The sequence below is a fragment of the Megalopta genalis genome, chromosome 14 (genome assembly GCF_051020955.1).
Source record: "Megalopta genalis isolate 19385.01 chromosome 14, iyMegGena1_principal, whole genome shotgun sequence".
Taxonomy (NCBI): domain Eukaryota; kingdom Metazoa; phylum Arthropoda; class Insecta; order Hymenoptera; family Halictidae; genus Megalopta; species Megalopta genalis.
In genome coordinates, this window is record NC_135026.1 from 7,221,929 (window position 1) to 7,241,627 (window position 19,699).

Sequence of the window (19,699 nt, forward strand, 5' to 3'; positions counted from 1 at the left end):
ATTCTGGAGTCCACAAAAATCATTCCAGGGTCTTTTAAAAAATTGTAAATATCGAGGAGAACGTTTTAAAGCCGTAGAAAAATTGACAAATCCCAATACAGAAAAATTCGCCCTAATTGACTCTCATCTTGGAAACAAAAGTGGACAATTTAGGAAGAGGGGATAAGATTATAGGAGCCTCCTCTTCCCAAACTGTCCAATTTTATTTCCAAGCCGAGCGTCAATTAGGGAGAATTTACTGCGATCAGTCGAATAGATAAAACCTGGCGTTGAAGACACATTCCTTCATTCAGAATTTCCGTTATATTTCAGAAAAGCAGGATGCCCCTAATTCCGGCTGCAGATCGCAGCCTGTCACCGTCGTGTCCATACGAGACAGCGAAGAATTCAAGGTGGCAGAAGTTCGAAACAGGAGATCGTGTACTCACTGACTAAGGTGAGGAATGGTACGTTGTGTTGCTGAACGTGCGGCGGGCTGCAAGCTTCCTCGGGTCTGGATACGGCGCTTCCGGTCTGCACCTCAACCACGTGACTGTCCCTTCGGTAGAACGTCATGCACATGAAACCGCTCCGGCTGAAAAGCAGAAGGCACGGTGAAAATAAAGGCAAAAGGTGGAAACGAAAAAGACAGGAGAGACGGTGTGTGTATATATGAGCGTGTGTATGTATGTATGTGTGCGTGTGTCTCTTCTTCGTGGGCACAGAACCCACGCTAAAACGTTTCGCCGGCGAACAACAGCGACGCTATTTACGGCAACAATGTAGCCCGTTGTGGCGCGCGTCCGGCACCGGCTTGTCCCGCTTCTCAAAACACTGTATTATCGAGGCTGTTTTCGCCTTTTTGCCGTTTCTGCGTCCGCGTCGGTTTTGCGGGGCCGCGAGACGCCTCAAAAATATTCCGGCCCCTGGAAAAACCCGCCGGTGAAACGAGACCGTCGCGTGTCCGACGTTAATACACGCGTGGCACCCGCTCGCGGAGCCATTCTTCTGCTCACCGAAAATACAACTTTGCCCCGGTTCGCGTCTTTTTTCGCCTCGACCCCCTTCTTTTTTTCCAAAGCCGGCCAGCCGCTCCGCGAACTTCGAAACAAAACGCGACGCGCGCGGCCGCTTGCTGGCTCGCGAGAAGAACACGCGACTTTCTTTCCTTTTCTGTTGCGACCTTTTATTTCATCCACCGTTTCCCACGGTATTTCATTCTAGCCGAAAAAGAAATACGGCGGACATCGGTGTCCACCTTTGGCGCCTTTGCTATTTTAAAGGACGCGCGGATATATCGTCGACGGTGCAGGCTGCGGGATTTAAGACGCTCTGGGACTATAGTCAGCGCTGGTGACTCATCGGGAGTACCCACTGAGCGTCTGACGGCGGATGACTCATCGAGAGTACCTAGCGTGTGTCGGACGGCGGATGACTTATCGAGAGTACCTAGCAAGTGTTGGACGGCGGATGACTCGTCGAGAGTACCTAGCGAGCGTCGGACGACAGATGACTCGTCGAGAGTACCTAGCGAGCGTCGGACGACGGATGACTCATCCAGAGTACCCAGTGAGCGTCGGACGTTAAGTGAGTCATCGTTAGTATCCAATAGGCGACGGACGTCGTATGACTCATCAACAGTACCCAGCAACAGACGTTGCGTAATTATAGTAACCGTCGCAGGGTAGGACGAAACGACTTAACGACAATATAAAGTTCTAATAATTGTAGAATTTAAGAAGAATCCTTATTTACGTTCAAAAAGTTGTAGAACCCGTGTGGAACATTCTAGAGCAATTAAAAGATTGCTGTGTCTGGAGAGAACACTCTAGAAATTTCGATTCAAAGATTTTGAAAATATTCTACGATTTGTCGAAGACATTTTAGAGCTTTCTACAGCGTAGAGCTTGTGGATAACATTTTAGAGCCGTTTGAAAAAATTGTGACGTTCTCGGAAAACATCCTGGAGTCTTCGAAACAGTTGCAGAGTCTATGAAGAACATTTTGGAGCTTCTTAAAAGTTACAGGATCTGTGGAGAAAATTGCAGAGTCTTCGAAGAAATTGTAAAACTTGTGGAAAACATTCCAGGACACTCTAAATATCATAGGTTTGTGGGGAATATTATAGAGTTCCAGAAAAAAATGTCGTGACCCTAGGAAATAGTTACGGTCCCCAAAAAAGTTAAGGAGAATATTCATATGGCTAAAGTACTCGGCAACCATCGGACGTTAGATGACTCACAGGTAGTACCCAGCAAGCGCCGGATGTTGCATGACTCATCGCTAGTGCCCAACAAGCACCTAACTAGCGCGAGACGTTTCGTAACTACAGTCACCGCCGGTGACTCATCGCTAGGTACCTGCGGACCTCAGGCGCCCGGTGACCGCCGTCAACCGTTGATGACTCACCGCTACTACTCGGCGAGCGTCGGACGTTGATGAGTCACCAGTGGTACCCAGCAAGCGTCGGACGTCGCGTGACTCACCGTCCGTACCCAGCACAAGCGTCAGCTTTATAGTTAGCACGCAATTTAGCGAAACAGTTGGAAAGATTTCTAAAAAATATTCACGTGTACTATTCCATCGCATCAGTCCACTTTTTGATGCGTGCAGCTAACTTCTTTTTTCTTAACTTTTTCTTTGTTTATCGCAAATTACACCGCATAATTCTCGCCAACATGGAAAGTATACGATTTAATAAAAAAAAAATTCACCGCCAATTAGTGTTAATTCTTTTGTCAAACGAGAACCATGAAACGTAAGGTATAGCGTTAGACCGCGAGCCAAGGAGACGGCTGCGGTATTGTGAATAATGAAGGCAGAGCTCTCAAGTAGCACGGCGTCGCAGGGAGGTTAAACAACGCCGCGTTTCGTGGTTCGATAACAATACTGTTTGCCTCGCAACTTTTCCGGGAACTTTCGGGAATTTCGGAGCCGTGTCCCTGCCGGCCGCGGCTTTCATAGATCCGAGACAGGCAATTTGAAAGAGGAAACTTTCATAAATGTTGCATTAGACGCGCCGGATAAAGTCTTGACCCAGTTGCCGCCGCGTCGCGCGCGCGTCTTTTGACTGGGTCAGCCGAAACTTTCGTTGCGAAATTTACGGGCCTTGTTTGCCGGCGTTTCATTCCCCTTTTCGCAAAGGCTCCGGCAGCCTCGGACAAACGACCTCCCTTTAGCTTCTTATTACCGCGGCACTCGGTATTGTTTACATTTCTCGGCATATTCGTTTTGTCCTGCGCGGGATAATACACTGACTTGGGCGCGGGGAGGGGGGGGGGGCGACGAGCTTCTCTAACAAGCACGGTCCTTATTTCCCCTTTGTCTAAAAATCTCGGGAAGCTTGTCGCACGTACATGAAAGCGTACGCACAGATTTGATAGCGGGATATCGCGAGTTCTGCGTCAAGGGTGAGTCTTTAAATTGTAGTAATTTTTTTTAACGCTCTCAGATACTTTTCTTAGTCAGATCTTTTTGTTCGGGGGGTTCTCATCGAGTAGACTCGACATTAAATTATGCATGAAAAATTTTTGGACGATGTCCTCTTGTTAATACTATTTTTGAAATTTGTCCAATTCGGGAGCTTGGGCTCTAACATCACATTCTAGGCGATGGTGCACCTCCGCTGTTTGATCATTTTTCTCACACCCTCGTAGAACTCCTATCGATATGAAATTTTTTTCAAGGACGATTTCGACACCGAACAATATGTAAAAAAATTGTAAGCGATATCCCCTCGATAGTCATTTTTTTAAAAATCGTCCAATTTAGAGAACCAGCTTACAATATTGGGTTCAGTATTAGAAAATACCCCTAACTTTAACAATTTTTTCCCACCCTTACGCTACGTGTTGCCGTTCGGAATTTTTTTCTAAGATAAATTTAACATTGCACCACATGCCCAAAAATTTTCAACGAAATCCGTCCGATGATATATAATATTCTCATTATCGATATAATATTCTCAAAAATAAGTGAACAAAGTCAAATGAATCCAAAAGCAGACTTATCCCAAATCCCGTTTCACTTTGTATGGTCGTTTCAGTTATTTAAACCCCTTAATTATAAAATATAGCCTTTCTGGCAGCACACTAGACATCTACAATAATTTCACCTCACCCAGAACCCCTACTATCGGCGCGGTTCAGGACTTATCTTAACCTTTTTAACTCTAGTTCTTGGTGCTGGCTCCTAGACTAAGTCTGCTACCTTTTCTAACAATTTAACAAAACAAAATAAAGCCTATTGAGTCGAAAGGAGTGTGAAGTCGCTATGGAAGTCGTCTATGTGCGAATGTGTACTCACCATCCGACGGTGAAGTGGGCGACCAGGGTGGTCATGGTCATGGCCTGGGCGATGTTGGATTGCTTGATGCTGTTGCAAAGGATCTTGACGTCCTGGTCCTCTTGTCCAGGGACGTATTGTCCGTCGAATAGCCCGCTCTCGAACCTGGAGGAGCTGGTGTTCGATCTGGTAACGTGGAGGGACGCGTTCCTCGGGTGGAACGTGTAAGACCTGGTCAGGTCGAGGGTGTGCCAGGTCAGTCCGCCGCTGGAATGGCCGGTCAACCAATTGGGAAATCGGCACTGGCCGGGTGGCGAGACTGGAACACCGTACAGGAACCAATTTATTTAACGCTGATTGAACTGCCTCGAGTCTCCCGGGCTGTGCCGTGCTTCTCGTCTCTTGCAGCACGTGTCCCCGGAGCTGCCGGCAGCCGAACCCCGGCAGCCGGAGAGCTCTTCTCCGCTTTTAAAACGTATTTAGAGCCACGGACTTTGTAATTCCTGATTGCTAACTCGGCCGCGGACAGTATTCTTTCTTTTCACGGCGTTTCCGTAGATTTTCCGCGAATCGTATCGCACGGTTCGTTTCACCGTGACGACCGGAATATTTCATCCTGTCCGCGGCCGATCGATCGAATCAACGGCCAATCGGTCGTCGATTGTCAATTAGGGACATTGTATCGGCATCCGGTCGATGCTTAGCGATACGTCGCTATTTTAACGACGTTTTAGCGATAATTAACGATATGTCGGTGTTCGTTTGTTTATTTATTTATTTGCGGATGAGATATCCTTTCGGGCGCAATGGTTAATTACCGATGACCTAACGATGTTTAACGACAGATCGAAAGTGTATCGATAGTTTTATCGATATCTTCGCGATACTGTATCGATATATTGACAACAGTGCATCGACAGTTTTATCGATATCTTCACGATACTGTAACAGTATCTTCACAATATTGTATTGATAGTTTATCGATAGTTTATCGATATCTCCAGGATATTATATCGATAGTGTATCGATATCTTTGGAATAATGTATCGATAATGTATCGATATCTTAGCGATATGATTTCGATATATTGATATCCTCCTGATATTCAACGTTATATCAATCTTATCGATATTTCCACAATACTTAACGATATATCAATATCGAAAGGTGACCGATACCTAATGATATATTTTATAGATACATCGATATTATATCGATACAATATCGATATTATATCAATATTGTGACGATATTATATCAATATTGGGTCGATATTGTATCGATATCCTATAGATATTGTATCGATATTATATCAATATTGTGTCGATATTGCATTGATATTTTATCGATATTGCATCGATATTGTATCGATATTATATCAATTTTGTATCGATGTCATATCAATATTGGGTTGATATTGTATCGATATTATATCAATTTTGTATCGATGTCATATCAATATTGAGTCGATATTGCATCGATATTGTATCGATATTACATCAATATTGTGTCGATATTGCAGCGATATTATATCGATATCGCATCGATATTGCAGATATATTGTATCCATATCATATCGAAAATATATCAATATTGTATCGATATTATATCGAAAATATATCGATATTGTATCGATATTATATCAATATTGTATCGAAAATGTATCGATATTATATCGATATTGTATCGATATTTTATCGGTATTGTATCGATATTCTATCGGTATTGTATCGATGTTGTATCGATATTGTATCGATGTTCTATCAATATTATAGCGATATCGTACCGATATTGTATCGATATTATATCAATATTGTATAGATGTTGTATCCATATTGTATCATTATTCTGTCAATATTATATCGATGTTGTATTGTTATCTCATCGACACCTAACGACACATCGATCAATATCGTGTCGATATGTTATCGATACTTAACGATACATCGGGATTCTACCAACATCTTAATTGAGAGATCTTGCTAGCATTGTCAAACATATAATCAAGATAGTAAACGCATAGTTGTACTTTCGTCTACTCCAGAACAACGTTCATAGTCCAGCTAATATTCCGGCGCTCAGTTAATGAACATTAATTGTCTCTGGTATTTGCGACCGAGCGTGAACTTTGTACCTTGCACGCGGCCGTCCAACACAGTTCGCTTCTCCAAGATCGGTCCCCTTGAACGGCTTCATATTTCGTCAACATTAGAGATTGTATTTCCGGCGCGGGAACGTACCGTGATTTATGGCTCGATAGTAATTAAAATGGTCCGGCGGACGGGAACAGAGGAGGATCGCGGCACGGTGTCGGATGTAGCGCGAACGTGTAATCTCATTATCAGTCCGTTTCGAAAAAGACCAGAACGACATAGTGTCCAATGAAATTCCAATCTTTTTCATGCTGCTCTTAAAATATTAAAATTGCAAGCACAAGGAGGGGAGCCGGGGAGGGGGGGGGGGGAATTCTATTCGGCGAACGGGTACGGTTTCATTTGATTTGATTTGATTCGATTTGATTCGATTCGATCTGATTTGATTTGATTTGATTTGATTGCGAAATTCTTTTGCCGCGACAGTGATTGAAACGCGGTGTAATCACCGCGATCGCGATTCCAGGTCGCTCACAATTAATAATTACAGATACCGATTACGCGACTCAGTTAATTATTACATTTTAATCACGCGACGTGTAATCGGATCCTGGTTTCGGCCGGCTCTGATTGCTAGTCAGTCCCGTTTTAAGATTCCTGGTATGGCCGCGGCAAGGTATAATTAATCGACCCGTTCCGAAAATTTTCAAAACAAGCGACCGAACCGATCGGAACCGATGATCCAGAAAACGCGGGTATTTTGCACGATGATACACGGTTTCGCAGTTCAGGAGACGAACTATAATGAATTGGTAGCTATTAGAAAAATATCACAATGTCGCGTGACTGATATACAGGGTGTCTCATAGTTATGTGACACCCGGAAAGAGATGATTTCTGAAGTTATTTGAAGTAACTTTTTCCTTGGCGAAAATGCAATCCGTGGTTTGTTTACGAGATATGTCAAGGTTATGACAAGGTTATGTCGGGGGAGCTGTGACTGGCTTGATTATGTCAAGGTTATGTATATAGTAATAATATTAAAATAATAATAATAATAATAATAATAATATATATATATATATATATATATATATATATATATATATATATTATAATATAATATAATATAATAATATATATAATATACAATATAATAATATATATTATAATATTAATAATAGTAATAATATTATATGTATATAAGATATATGATAAATGTAATAATATATTGAAATAATAGGTATTAAATAATAAATATAATAATAAATCAGCAATTTATTAATATCAGCTGTTTTTTTGTATCGCCTGACTGACTGATGGGAGCCGTCGAATCTCAATGGATCAGAACGAGATCGAGATTTGTAGTCGAGCGAGCGAAGAAGAGATCAACGGACACGAAATAAAGGGAGCGATGGGCGAAGCCTGGCGGCGGAGGTGGGGGTGGAGGAGTGGGAGGCAACCTCCAAAAATTTCGCAGTCACACCCGGCACATAAAGTCCTCGACGTTCCGGAACGACAGCCGATAAAACGTCGACGTAGGTATTCGACTGCGAAACAGTATAGTTCGTCGGTCCAGCCTTTCTCCCTCCTTCTCCCTTTTCCTCTCTTTCTCTGACACACTCCTACTCTCCCACTCTATTTCTTTCTCTCTCTCTCTCTCTCTCTCTCTCTCTCTCTCTCTCTTTCCCTCTAAAGCGTCGTTGTCTCTATAGCGTCGCTCTCTCTCTCTCTCTCTCTCTCTCTCTCTCTCTCCCTCTTTCCCTCTAAAGCGTCGTTGTCTCTCTGTCTCTCTCTCTCTCTCTCTAGCATCTCTCTCTATATATATAGCGTCTTTCTCTCTCTCTCTCTCTAGCGTCTCTCTCTCTCTATATAGCGTCTTTCTCTCTCTCTCTCTCTCTCTCTCTCTCTCTAGCGTCTCTCTCTATATATAGCGTCTCTCTCTCTCTCTCTCTCTAGCGTCTCTCTCTCTCTATATATAGCGTCTTTCTCTCTCTCTCTCTCTCTCTCTCTCTCTCTCTCTCTCTCTCTCTCTCTCTCTCTTTATAACGTCTCCCTTTCTCTTTCTATTTCTCTCTGTATTTCTATAGCGTCCTTCTTTCCATATCTCTTCTTCATCTCTCTATCTCTATAGCGTCTATATCTCCCCCCCTATTATCTCCTTTCCTCTTATAATCCCTCCCTCTCTCTATCTATCCTTCTCCCAACCCCCTTTCTCGTCTCTCTTTTCATCATCCCCCTTCCAATTTAAAAATATCAATGCACTATTTTTAATATATTTTGCAATCGATGCAAGAAATATACATTTTGCAACCATTGTTGTTATTTCATTATTACTATTACTATTACGCTGACTTTTCGTAACAGAAATGAAAACAGCATTTGGCCCGCCGACGCGGAATAAATAAATAAATAACTAAAATACCAATGCATAAAGATCGGCACTACGAAGTCACAATGTGTAACACGTTACAGCAGCTCCGACGATCGGCGGAACGGTCGGGAAGAGTGAAAGAGTGCCGTCGGCGAACAGAGGCCAGCAAACCGAGAGAAGAATCACGAAGAGCCGGGTCAAAGTGACAGCGATAGCGTGACAATGGAAGGGGCAAAGAATACGGTGTAAAAAAGGATACGGCGACGACATGGAGGAGCGCGGGGGGTGTAAATATGAGAAAGTGCAGGTTGCGCGGCGGGGCGCGGCTCCGGCGAGAACGCGAACAAAAAAGTCGCGCGAAGGACGGAGGGAAAGGGCCGAGGCAGGGCGGAGAAGAAGGGAAGAAGCGAAACCGAAGAAATAGTATGATAGAAAAAAGGTGGACGGGGAACGCGGAGGATTGACGGAGTGTACGTTTGGCTAGTTTTATGGCACGTAAAAGCATTGTTGCACGGCCTGGGAAAGAATGGGAATAATTCAGCGGCTCCATCGATAAGTCCGGGACCCGGACGAGCGAGATACAAATTCCGCGATCGTAAAAATCGAATGGCATTTCCCTTGTTTCGCTTGCTGTCATTCTTTATCCTTTCGTGGTATCAAGCACCGCGCACCCTCCCCTCCACTCTCGCCCGCAGCTCTCTCTCTCTCTCTCTCTCTCTAGCCTCCCTCTGTTTCTCGCTCTGTATAGATTTTCTAACCCTTTCTCCTTTCCTCCATTTCTATTGCTCTGCTTTGTTTATTCTTTCAACATTTCTTTGTCTACGTTTCTGTTTCGCTATTTTTCCATTTCTCTATTTCTCTATTTCCCTATTTCTCTATTTCTTTATTCCTCTATTTCTCTATTTCTCTATATTTATTCGTTTCTCTATTTCTGTATGACTCTCTTTCTATATTTATTTGTTTCTTTATTTCTCGATCACTCTATTTCTTTATTACCCGTCTTTCTATATTTATTTGTTTCTCTATTTCACTATTTCTCAACTTCTCGATTTTACTGTATCTCTATTTCTCTATTGGTTGCTTTCTATATTTACTTGTTTCTGCAATACTCTATTCATCTATTACTTTCTATCTATATTTATTTGTTTCTTTATTTCTATATCAATCTCTTTCTATATTTATTTGTTTCTCCATTTCACTATTTCTCTATTACTCTATTTGTCTATTACTCTATTTCTCTACTTCTCTATTTTCTTTTTACGTTTACTTGTTTCTTTATTATTCTATTCATTTGTTATTTCCTTTCTCTATTTTAACGTTTCTCTCCTTCTATATTTATTTGTTTCTATATTTCAGTATTTCTTCATAACTTTCTTTTTATATTTACTTCTTTCGCTATTACTCTATTTCTCTATTACCTTTACTTGTTTCTTTACTACTCTATTCATCTATATTACTTTATATCTATATTTATTTGTTTTCCTATTTTTATATTTCTCTCTTTTTATATTTATTTATTTCTCTATTTCTATATTACTTTCTTTCTATACTTATTTCTTTCTCTGTTTCTATCTTACTCTCTTTCTATAATTATTTGTTTCTCTATTTTCCTATTTACCTATTTCTTTATTCCTGTATTTCTCTATTACCCTATTTCACTATTTTTTCTCTTCGTTTATTTCCTACTCTCCCTGTCTATTTTTTCCTGTCTCCTTATTTTCATCTCTCTTTATCTCACTCTGTATTTCTCTTCATCTGGCTTTCTCTATTACTCTCTTCCTACATTCATTTGTTTCTGTGTTTCTCTCTCCCACCTCTTCATTTTCCTCTATTTTTCTGTTTCTCTAATTTTCTCCCTCTCAAATCCTCCTCTCTCTATATGTATATATTTTCCACTCTCCCTCTCTATTTCGTTCTAACTCCCTATTCTCCACCCCTTTTATCTCACTCTCTATTTTCCTTTCTTTAGGTCACTCTATTTCCAATTTCTTAAAATGTAGGCTGCATGCAAAAATCAGTCTCGATATTCCATTATGTTGCAACATATACTTTCGCTTATGATTAGTATAACCATGGTTTCAACGAACAGGTAATATTTGATCGCCAGATCAGCAATGAGTGTGTTCGTCTTCGAACAATTAATTAGTTAGTTAGGTATATCTTGTTGATATATCTTTCTTAATAATAAGGGATACAATTTTGAAAAGATTGTTAGTTGTACTAAAATTATTCTACACATAACTTAATACTTTCAATACACTCACCCCCTATATTTCTCTGCCTCTAGTCTTCTATTTCTCTATTTTTCTTCTTCAGTATTCTTCTCTCTCTTTCTGTCTGTTTTTCTATGTTTCTATTTCACTATTCTTCTCGCTCTGTGTTCATTTCTCTATTTCCCTCTCTCCCTCTCACTCTGTCTTTCTATTTCTCTCTGTTTTCTATTTTTCTCCTTCACTATTCTTCTCTCTCTCTCTCTTTGTCTATTTCTCTATTTCCTCTCACCCCCCTCTCTCTTTCTCTCTCTTTCTGTCTGTCTATTTCCTCCCTCTCTCCCTATCCCTCTCTGTTTCCTCTCTCTCTCTCCCTCTCCCTCTCTATTTCCTCTCTCTATATATTTCTCTATTACCCCCCTCTTTCCTTCTTTCTCTCTCTATCTATTGCCTCCTCTCTACCCCCCTCTCTTTCTCTCTCTGTTTCTATTTCTCTTCACTATTCCTCTCTCCCTCCCTCTCCGTTTCTCTCTTCCTTTTCTCCCTCGTTGTTTCGCACGTTTTTCTTTCTTTCTCTTTCTCTCTCTCTCTCTCTCTCTCTCTCTCTCTCCCTCTCCTATTTCCCGCGTAGCTTCCTCCTGCTGCTCGAGAGTCCACCCCTTTGCCACCCCCTCACCCCGTTTCTCTCGTCCCGCGTTATTTTTCCCGTTCCCCGGCGCGTATTGCCAATCTGCATTTTAACGATACCGATAAAATCTGACGGAAAGTTGAATTTGTAACTCTGCCTGTGATCGGATCGCTGCGAACGACGCTGTTCCGAGAGCCGCGCCGTCGGAGAGGAGAGACCTAGCCACGGTGTGTCGCGATTGATTTCTAATATTCACGGAGACCCGACTACTTCACCGACGCGACGGCTTTGCACCGGTCATTGACGATTCCGATCGTCTCTTCCTTTTTGTTTCTCACTTATTTATTTATATATACTATTTTTATTCATTTATATATAAATGTATATAAATAAATATATATAAATACATATAAATATAATAAATGAAATATATGTACATTTATATAAATAATAAATAAAATAGATATGTCTATATATATATATTTAAATAATAAATAAAATATATATGTCCATATATATCTAAATAATAAATAAAATATATATGTCCATATATACCTAAGTAATAAATAAAATATATATGTCCATATATATCTAAATAATAAATAAAATAGATATGTCCATATATACCTAAGTAATAAATAAAATATATATGTCCATATATATCTAAATAATAAATAAAATAGATATGTCCATATATATAAATAATAAATAAAATATATATCCTGCATTCCATGTCATTATACTAACGTAAGCAGAATTACCCATAATTCCCATTGGGAATTGCTCCTAAATAAACTTCGCAATAAAAAAAGGAAAAGAAATTTTATCGATGACGACTATATGTATAACGGACCGCGCAAGTTGCAAAGTCCAACGCAGCCGCGTAGCACAAGGACGCAACGCGTTTTTCCCGTCGAGGGTTTGGTTCTTTTTTCGATCCGAGCCCCGGCGAGAAAGTTCGCGCGGCACGTTCGCTCGATTAACGTCCACCCCCCACGTCCCCCACCCTCGCTCCCGGGGGTGGGTAATTGCCTATCGCGGGAGGAGGAGGAGGAGGAGGAGAGGAGGGTCTCGCGCCGCGCCGCGGAAACGTTCCGAGACATCTCCCGTGCGGGGCCCGTCTCGGGCCGGCCCGACCGCACGTTTCCAGCAGTTATGAAAACGCAGTCGAGTAATTTTGCCGGGGTATTGACTCTGCCGGTAGAAGAGTCCGGGCTAATTGAACAAACTTTCGAGCCGGGCTACGGGGATGCAGTTAAAGGCGCTCGGTTTCCGTTGAACGGGGACGGGGGGATCCCCGGTACGGAGCGAAACGGTGAGAGAAAGCGAGGGAGGGGGGGAACCGACTCGAGAAAAGAGAGAGAGAGAAAAGATTTAATGTTAATCCATTTTCCGGGCTACTTATTCGCGTTGTCTCGGCTCCTCTGCGAGAAGGATCGAGATATTAACCCTATCGCAAACATTGTCACGCAATACAGAATGTCCGAAAAATGTCTCACAATTTTTACTTTAGGTCAATTCCTCAGATTATTTGAAGCAACTTTTTCCTTTGCGAAAATGCAATCCGCGGCTTCGTTTACGAGTTATTAACGAAAAACACTCACCAATGAGCGATCGCGTACGGCTGACGCCCCACCCACGCGAACACTGCCGCTGCGTCAGACAGCCGGCGCGACGCTATATTGGCCGCATGGGCGGAGCGCCGGCCGCGCTCGCTCTCCGATTGGTTAGTGTTTTCCGCTAATAACTCGTAAACGATACCTCGTAGAACATTTTCGCTAAGGACAAAGTTGCTTCAAATCAGCTCAAGAACCCTTTAGTTCCGGATTGGGACATTTTTGGGACACTTTGTAATTTCCAATTTAACTCAACCAATTGAACGGGACGAACCGCCATCGACGCAATTATACCAATTCGGCTCGGTTCAGGGGATTTCGGGATGAAAAATTTGCACGTGCCGCGAGGGTTGCGTGGCTGCGAGGGCGGAAAGAAGCCGGCCGTTGGAGCCGCGGGGAGGGACGGAGGTGGTGACTGGCTTAAAACGAGGGAGAGATTCTGAAAATCCGTTGAAGTGAAATCCGTTAACGAAGTTTGCCGTGAAACTGTACGCAGCAAGGGGGCACGGGCTTGTAAACTCCGCAGCCGGAGGAGCGGCGGGGCGCGGCAGGGCGTCGAGAAAAAAGAGGGTGCAAGGAGCCCCGATGCAGCGGAACGAGAAGAAAAGAAGCTGTACACCGGCCTCGGAGTCGAGTAGCGTGTAAATATTCCGCCTTCGCGCAACGGGCCGCCATTTTGACGCGTCCCGTTAATGACGCTGCCAGAGAAGGGTGAATTTTTCACGCTGTGATTTCGCCCCGGCGAGGCGCGGCGAGCTGCGACGGACGTTCTTCTCATTTCTCCCGGGACCTCTTCAGCATTCCGTAACCCTCTGACCTCGTTCCTACGCGGCGACTTTGTTCCCCTTAATCGCCGAGTCCTCGGCGTCGCGACGCCTTTTCCCATCAATCGATGCAGCCCGGTGCAACGAACGCACGCCGCGGAGAGCGCATCAAACGCATCCTCTCTTACGATAATTTCTCTGGCATTGTCCCGCGATTTCAAAACGAAAACTGGACAACTTGGGGAGAGGAGATACGATTTGTAGTCGCCTATTGGTCGACGACGATAAAAACGGAGCACTCGATACAAAATAGTCACGTGGGGTGCTGATGGACTAAGATCAAATTTTTATTTGACAACTTTTATTGATGATAACTAGACTGCGGTTTTTTATGCAAAATTTGCTTATATGTAATATATATTATATTAATATTATATTAATGTATATAATTATAATATATAATATATTAATATTATATTAATACTATAATATAATATGTATATGATTATAGTATATAATATATTAATATTACATTAATATGTACATGATTATAATACATAATATATTAATATTATATTAATATGTATATGATTATAATATATAATATGTTAATATTATGTTAATATGTACATGATTATAATATATAATATACAGAGTATTCCACAATTATTTTAACAGCCGAAAATGAGGGATAGCTGAGGTCACTTGAAGTAACTTTTTCCTTTGCGAAAATGCAATCTGCGGCTTTGTTTACGAGTTCAAATGACCTCAGCTACCCCTCATTTTCGGCTGTTGAAATAATTGTGGAACACCCTGTATTAATATTGTATTAATATGTATAATACAATTAGTATTATATAAATGTATGTTACAGTATATAAATATAATATATTTTCTTGTGTATATATATAATCCCCAGTTGTTTTGATTATATAAAACGTAAGATAAATGATGACTTGTTCCTTCATTTAATAGTTCCAAAAGTTTGAAAATAATTTAGCAACGTTCTTGAATTCTTCTGAGGACATCATTGGTTTTGTAATTGCTTTATTCATTTCGGTCACAAATGCATAAAATCCGCAGTCTGATACATCGATCTCCTAGCCCCTTTGTGAACCATTTCGCGGAGTTCACAATATAACAAAGCCGAAAATGTCATTTATAATTTTGTTTATAAATAGTCACAGCATCGTGCTATTAGTTGCTGAAAGGAATGGCCTTCACCCAAAATCTAAACTTCTGCGCCAATACCGGCCAAGTTTCGCTTATAACAGAAATCGCGATCAGGTGAAGCGATCTATCTTATCAAATAGCGACCCGGAACCTGAAAAAATGAAAGGTATTATGCGAAGTAAACGACCTAGTCATGAGGGCAGCGTCATCTCTTCAGCAGCCGACGGTCCCGCGCTTCAAAGTTGACCCAAGAGTGAACTGTCTTCGCGAGGGCAATGGCCTATCATCTACAATGGACAAATCGGCGCGCAAAGTCCTAGCTCTTGAAGGTCCGTGATCGAAACGCAAAATCAATAAATAGGTCGCGCAACGGCGAGCGAGAAGCGCAGCCCCGAGGATCGGCCGTACGTTAACGCGCTCAAAACACCGTGGTACGTTACCTTTCATCAGCGTCATGGTCCTCGAGCCCTCCATCGGGCTGAACAGGCCGTTGCAGGTGGCGTCTCCGCTCTGCGCCATTCGGTATATCTCGGCGGAACCCTCCGGCGCCGGTCCGCTCTGTAACCCGACATCATGATCCATGGCTCCCATGCCCATGGCAGCTCTGTGCAGATTACCCTGCACTGTCTGGCCGGCCTTCTCGTAGACGAAGCATCGGTATCGATCTTCGTTACTGGACGCGTGTCCGTGATGTAAACGGCCGACCAGGTAGCGGCTGCTGCCCTCCTTCCAGGTGGCCAGGCATTCCAGCTCCTCAACTGGAATCGACAAAACGACCGGTTTCACCGTGTGATACCGAACCAGACCAATGATACGCAGAGAGAGAGAGAGAGAGAGAGAGAGAGAGAGACTGATGTAGACAGAGAGAGAGAGAGAGAGAGAAAGGGTGATGGAGAGAGAGAGAGCGAGGGAGAGATGAAGATAGACAGAGGAAGGGAGAGAGAGAAAGGGAGGGATGGATACAGCGAGAAAAAGAGAAAGATGGAAAGAGGAAGAGACAAAGAGAGAAAAAGAGAGAGAGACGGAGAGAGAAAGAGGAAGAGATAGAGAGAAAGAGAAAGGGAGAGATATGAGGAGAGAAAATCAGAGAGAGAGGGAAAGAGAGAGATAAAGAGAGAAGGAGAGGTGGAGGGAGAAAATTAGAGAGAATGTGAGAGAGAAAAAGAGGAAGATGGAGAGAGAAGATCAGAGAGACAGAGACGTGGAGAGAGAAAATCAGAGAGAGAGAGAGGGAGAGAGAGAGACAGAGAGAGAGAGATGGATACAGGAAGAGAGAAAAAGAAAAAGAGAGAGATGGGAACAGAGAGAGAGGTAGAGATATATAAAGAGAAAGAGAGAGAGAAACGAACAGATGAAGAAAGGAAGGCGGAGAGGGGGAGATGTACAAAGAGAGAAAGAAATAGAGGAAGAGAGAGAGAGAAAGAGGAAGAGTTGGAGAGAAAGGGAGATGGAAAGTGATAAATGGAGGGCGAGAGAAACAGAGAGGGAGAAATGGAGGGAGAAACAAATAGAGTGAGATGGAGAGAAAGAGAGAGAGAGAAAACGAGAGAGATGGAGAGGGAGAGGGAGACAGAGAAATGGAAGGAGGGAGAGATGGAGAGAGAAATTGAGAGAATGAGAGGGAAAGAACGAGGTGATGATGGTAGAGAGAGAGAGAGAGAGAGAGAGAGAGAGAGGGAGAGAGGGAGAATGAGAGATAGATACAGCGAGAAAGAAAGAAGAAGATGGACAGAGAAATAGACAAAGGGAGAAAAAGGGAGAGAAAAGGAAGGGGAGAGAGGGATGGAGAGAAAAAGAGGAAGAGAAGGAGAGATAGAGAAAGAGAGAGAAAGAAATGGAGGGAGAAAATTAGAGAGAGAGTGAGAGAAATGGAGAGGGAAAATCAGAGAGGCGGATAGCGTGGGAAAATCAGATGGAGAGAGAGAGGGGGGGAGAGAAAATAATAGGGAGAGTGACTTGGAGAGAGAAAATCAGAGAAAAGGAGAGGGAGAAAGACGGAGAGCGGAAGAGAGAGATGATGAGGAAGAGACACACTGTGGGCGCACCCATTCGATTATCGCGATTAGCAACCCACGGCCGACATGCTCCTTGCGCGAGCGAGCAGCCGTTCTGCCGCCGATCAAAGAGACCGACGGTTACATCCGGAAATTCGTTTGGCTATACACACGGTGGCTGAGAATTATGCATCGGCCACGCAAAGGGCCACTCCCAATCGCCGCGCGATGAAACCGCCCGGCTGCGGATCCTTGCGCGAATTTGCATACGGGTTCCCGGAGAAAACAGAACAAAGGAAGAGGAGGATTTCCATTGCGGATCAATGGACTCTTTGTGGTCAAGACGAAATCGACGGGGTTTATACTTCTGGTTCGTACGCGCCTGTCAGAAGCGTCTGAAGTCCATGAAGACCCGCGGGCTGTTGATCGATGCGACTCGGTCGGATGATGTTTATCGGAACAACGCGGTTTGCATCGAAGTTACGGGAAACTTTTATCCGTCCGTTGTAACTGAATTTTGCCGGCTATTTTCTGCGATTTTGTCCGAGTTCGTGGCAAGTCCCCGCCGACTTTGCCAGTTTCTTTTCTGTTTGACAGCTTTCGACCAGGCGTCTTCGGGTATCCGCGTGATCGATCAGGTTGACGACTACGTTAAAACCCAAGAAAAACCATCTCAGTCACGTGTCAAATCGTTACTCCTACCATGAGGGTAGTTACCGAATCAAGTCAGATTAACAGATTATGCTCTATTTCTTCCGTACTACTGAACGGAAAATTATGAAAACATTCACGAATCTTCTGCCCAATGGTCTACAACGCTCAGAATTTTCTGAGAATTTTTCGCTGCGAGATCATCTTCAAGAAAATCCGAATATGACAGCAGCACATTTATATATTTAAATTAGTAATGTCTTGTTATGCTTATATATATAATATTTTAATATACAATTATATATAATTTCTATATAGTATATTTATAATACTATTTTTAATATATAATTATATATAATATTTATAATACTTTTTAATATATTATTATACATAATTTATATATAATATTTATAATACTTTTTAATATATAATTATATATAATTTATACATACTATTTATAATATTTTATATAATAAATATTTTAATAAATTATATGCAATTTATATGTAACATTTATAATATTTTAATACATAATTATATACAATTTATATATAATATTTGCAGTATTTTATTAAATATATATAAATATATATTATTTATATACATTTATGACCACCATGTTATTTCTGAACAGCACGGTCATTTAAAGGTCATATTTTTAATGTACACATCGCTCAGTTTCAAGCAATAGCCAATTAATCGCAATTACCAGCAATTAAAAAAATATAAACGTAGAAAATATACCGCAAGAGAACTAAAAAAGCGACAAACTTCGAAACCTATCAAATTGAAGATAACTCCATTCTACCCCCTATTTATCAAAAACCTCTGGCACCGTTTAACCCATTCGAATTAACGAGAAAGCTAATTACACGCGAATCAATCGGTACAAAACTAAATTGGCAAACGCGAGAGCCGCGAGGAGCAGCTTGGCGCATCAGAACAAGAAGAATCCGATAAATCTCCGTCGGCATTTAATTTGGCAGTTTCCAGAAGGGAGAAGACTGTCCCCGAAGAGGGTAAGGACGCTGGTCCCGCTGGCAAAGCAGCTCTGTCACAAATCAAGTTCTCGCGTCGTTCGCGCGTGAACGTGGAAAAACGCTGTCGCCGGGGTTGTTCATCGAGCCTCGGCGCGCCGGAGGCTCGGTACTCGGCGGCTTGGGCGGAGGAGAAGGGGGGGTGCGGTGTCGTTGACGGGGGAGCGGCGTCGCGACGCGTCGGAAGACGTCGCGAGGCGCCGCGATCCCCGCGTCTATCGGCGGGATCAAATTCGTCGCCGGGGCTGGAAGAAACTCTGAGCCGGAATCTGTCCCGGCTGACGAGCAAAAGAGCACCCAAGGCTCCGTGGAACGAGCTTTTTTCGTTCGAATCCTCGCAAATTGCTCGCGGCGACGCGTCCCCCCGCTATACCCGTCCGGATCAAAAAAGGAAGTCGGATGCCGCGCGACGATGGAGAAAACGGAATAAGAAGACCGAGAAGAAGAAGTCGGGCGGGCGGGGAAGGCGGGGGTGGGGCGAGACACGTCTGCGAGAAAGAAACGCCGTGGAAAAAGAGGTAGCCGACTTTTCCGCGAGATGTGATTTAGATACGCGCCTCTGGGATCCCGGCTTCTGCAATCCTAGACGTCCCTAAGAGGGGCTAAAATGCGCCCCTTAAGGTGTCTGCTGGAGGGACGCGATGATATCTGCCCCCCCCCCCTTCCTCTTTATCCCCCGACCCGCGGCGTCTCAGAGCCCGTCCGCGACCGAGCCTGATAATTGCTGGCTCTTCGTGTCATCTGTGGTTCTTTGCAGCCGGCGGACGCTGCCGGACACTTGCCGGGCCCAAATGGGACCGTCGAGACGGACGCGGCGGACCAGTCAAAAGAGCCGCGGCCGCTCGTTTTTCACCCGGAAATCTAGCCATCGGTGCCACGGATACGCGATCCGAGCG

General features: G+C 43.0%; 1 protein-coding gene across 2 annotated transcripts in view; it reads right to left on the bottom strand.

Moving 5' to 3' along the window:
* The window catches only part of LOC117225809 (uncharacterized), a 692,652-nt gene that overhangs the window by 107,342 nt on the left and 565,611 nt on the right, over nucleotides 1–19,699 (bottom strand). For both annotated transcript variants that reach the window (XM_033479585.2, XM_076526300.1), the window contains 3 exons: nucleotides 15,562–15,879; nucleotides 4,285–4,582; nucleotides 429–574 (listed from right to left, as the gene is read on the bottom strand). In XM_033479585.2, the coding sequence (XP_033335476.1) occupies nucleotides 429–574; nucleotides 4,285–4,582; nucleotides 15,562–15,879 (762 nt within the window). The remainder of the gene's footprint in view (nucleotides 1–428; nucleotides 575–4,284; nucleotides 4,583–15,561; nucleotides 15,880–19,699) is intronic.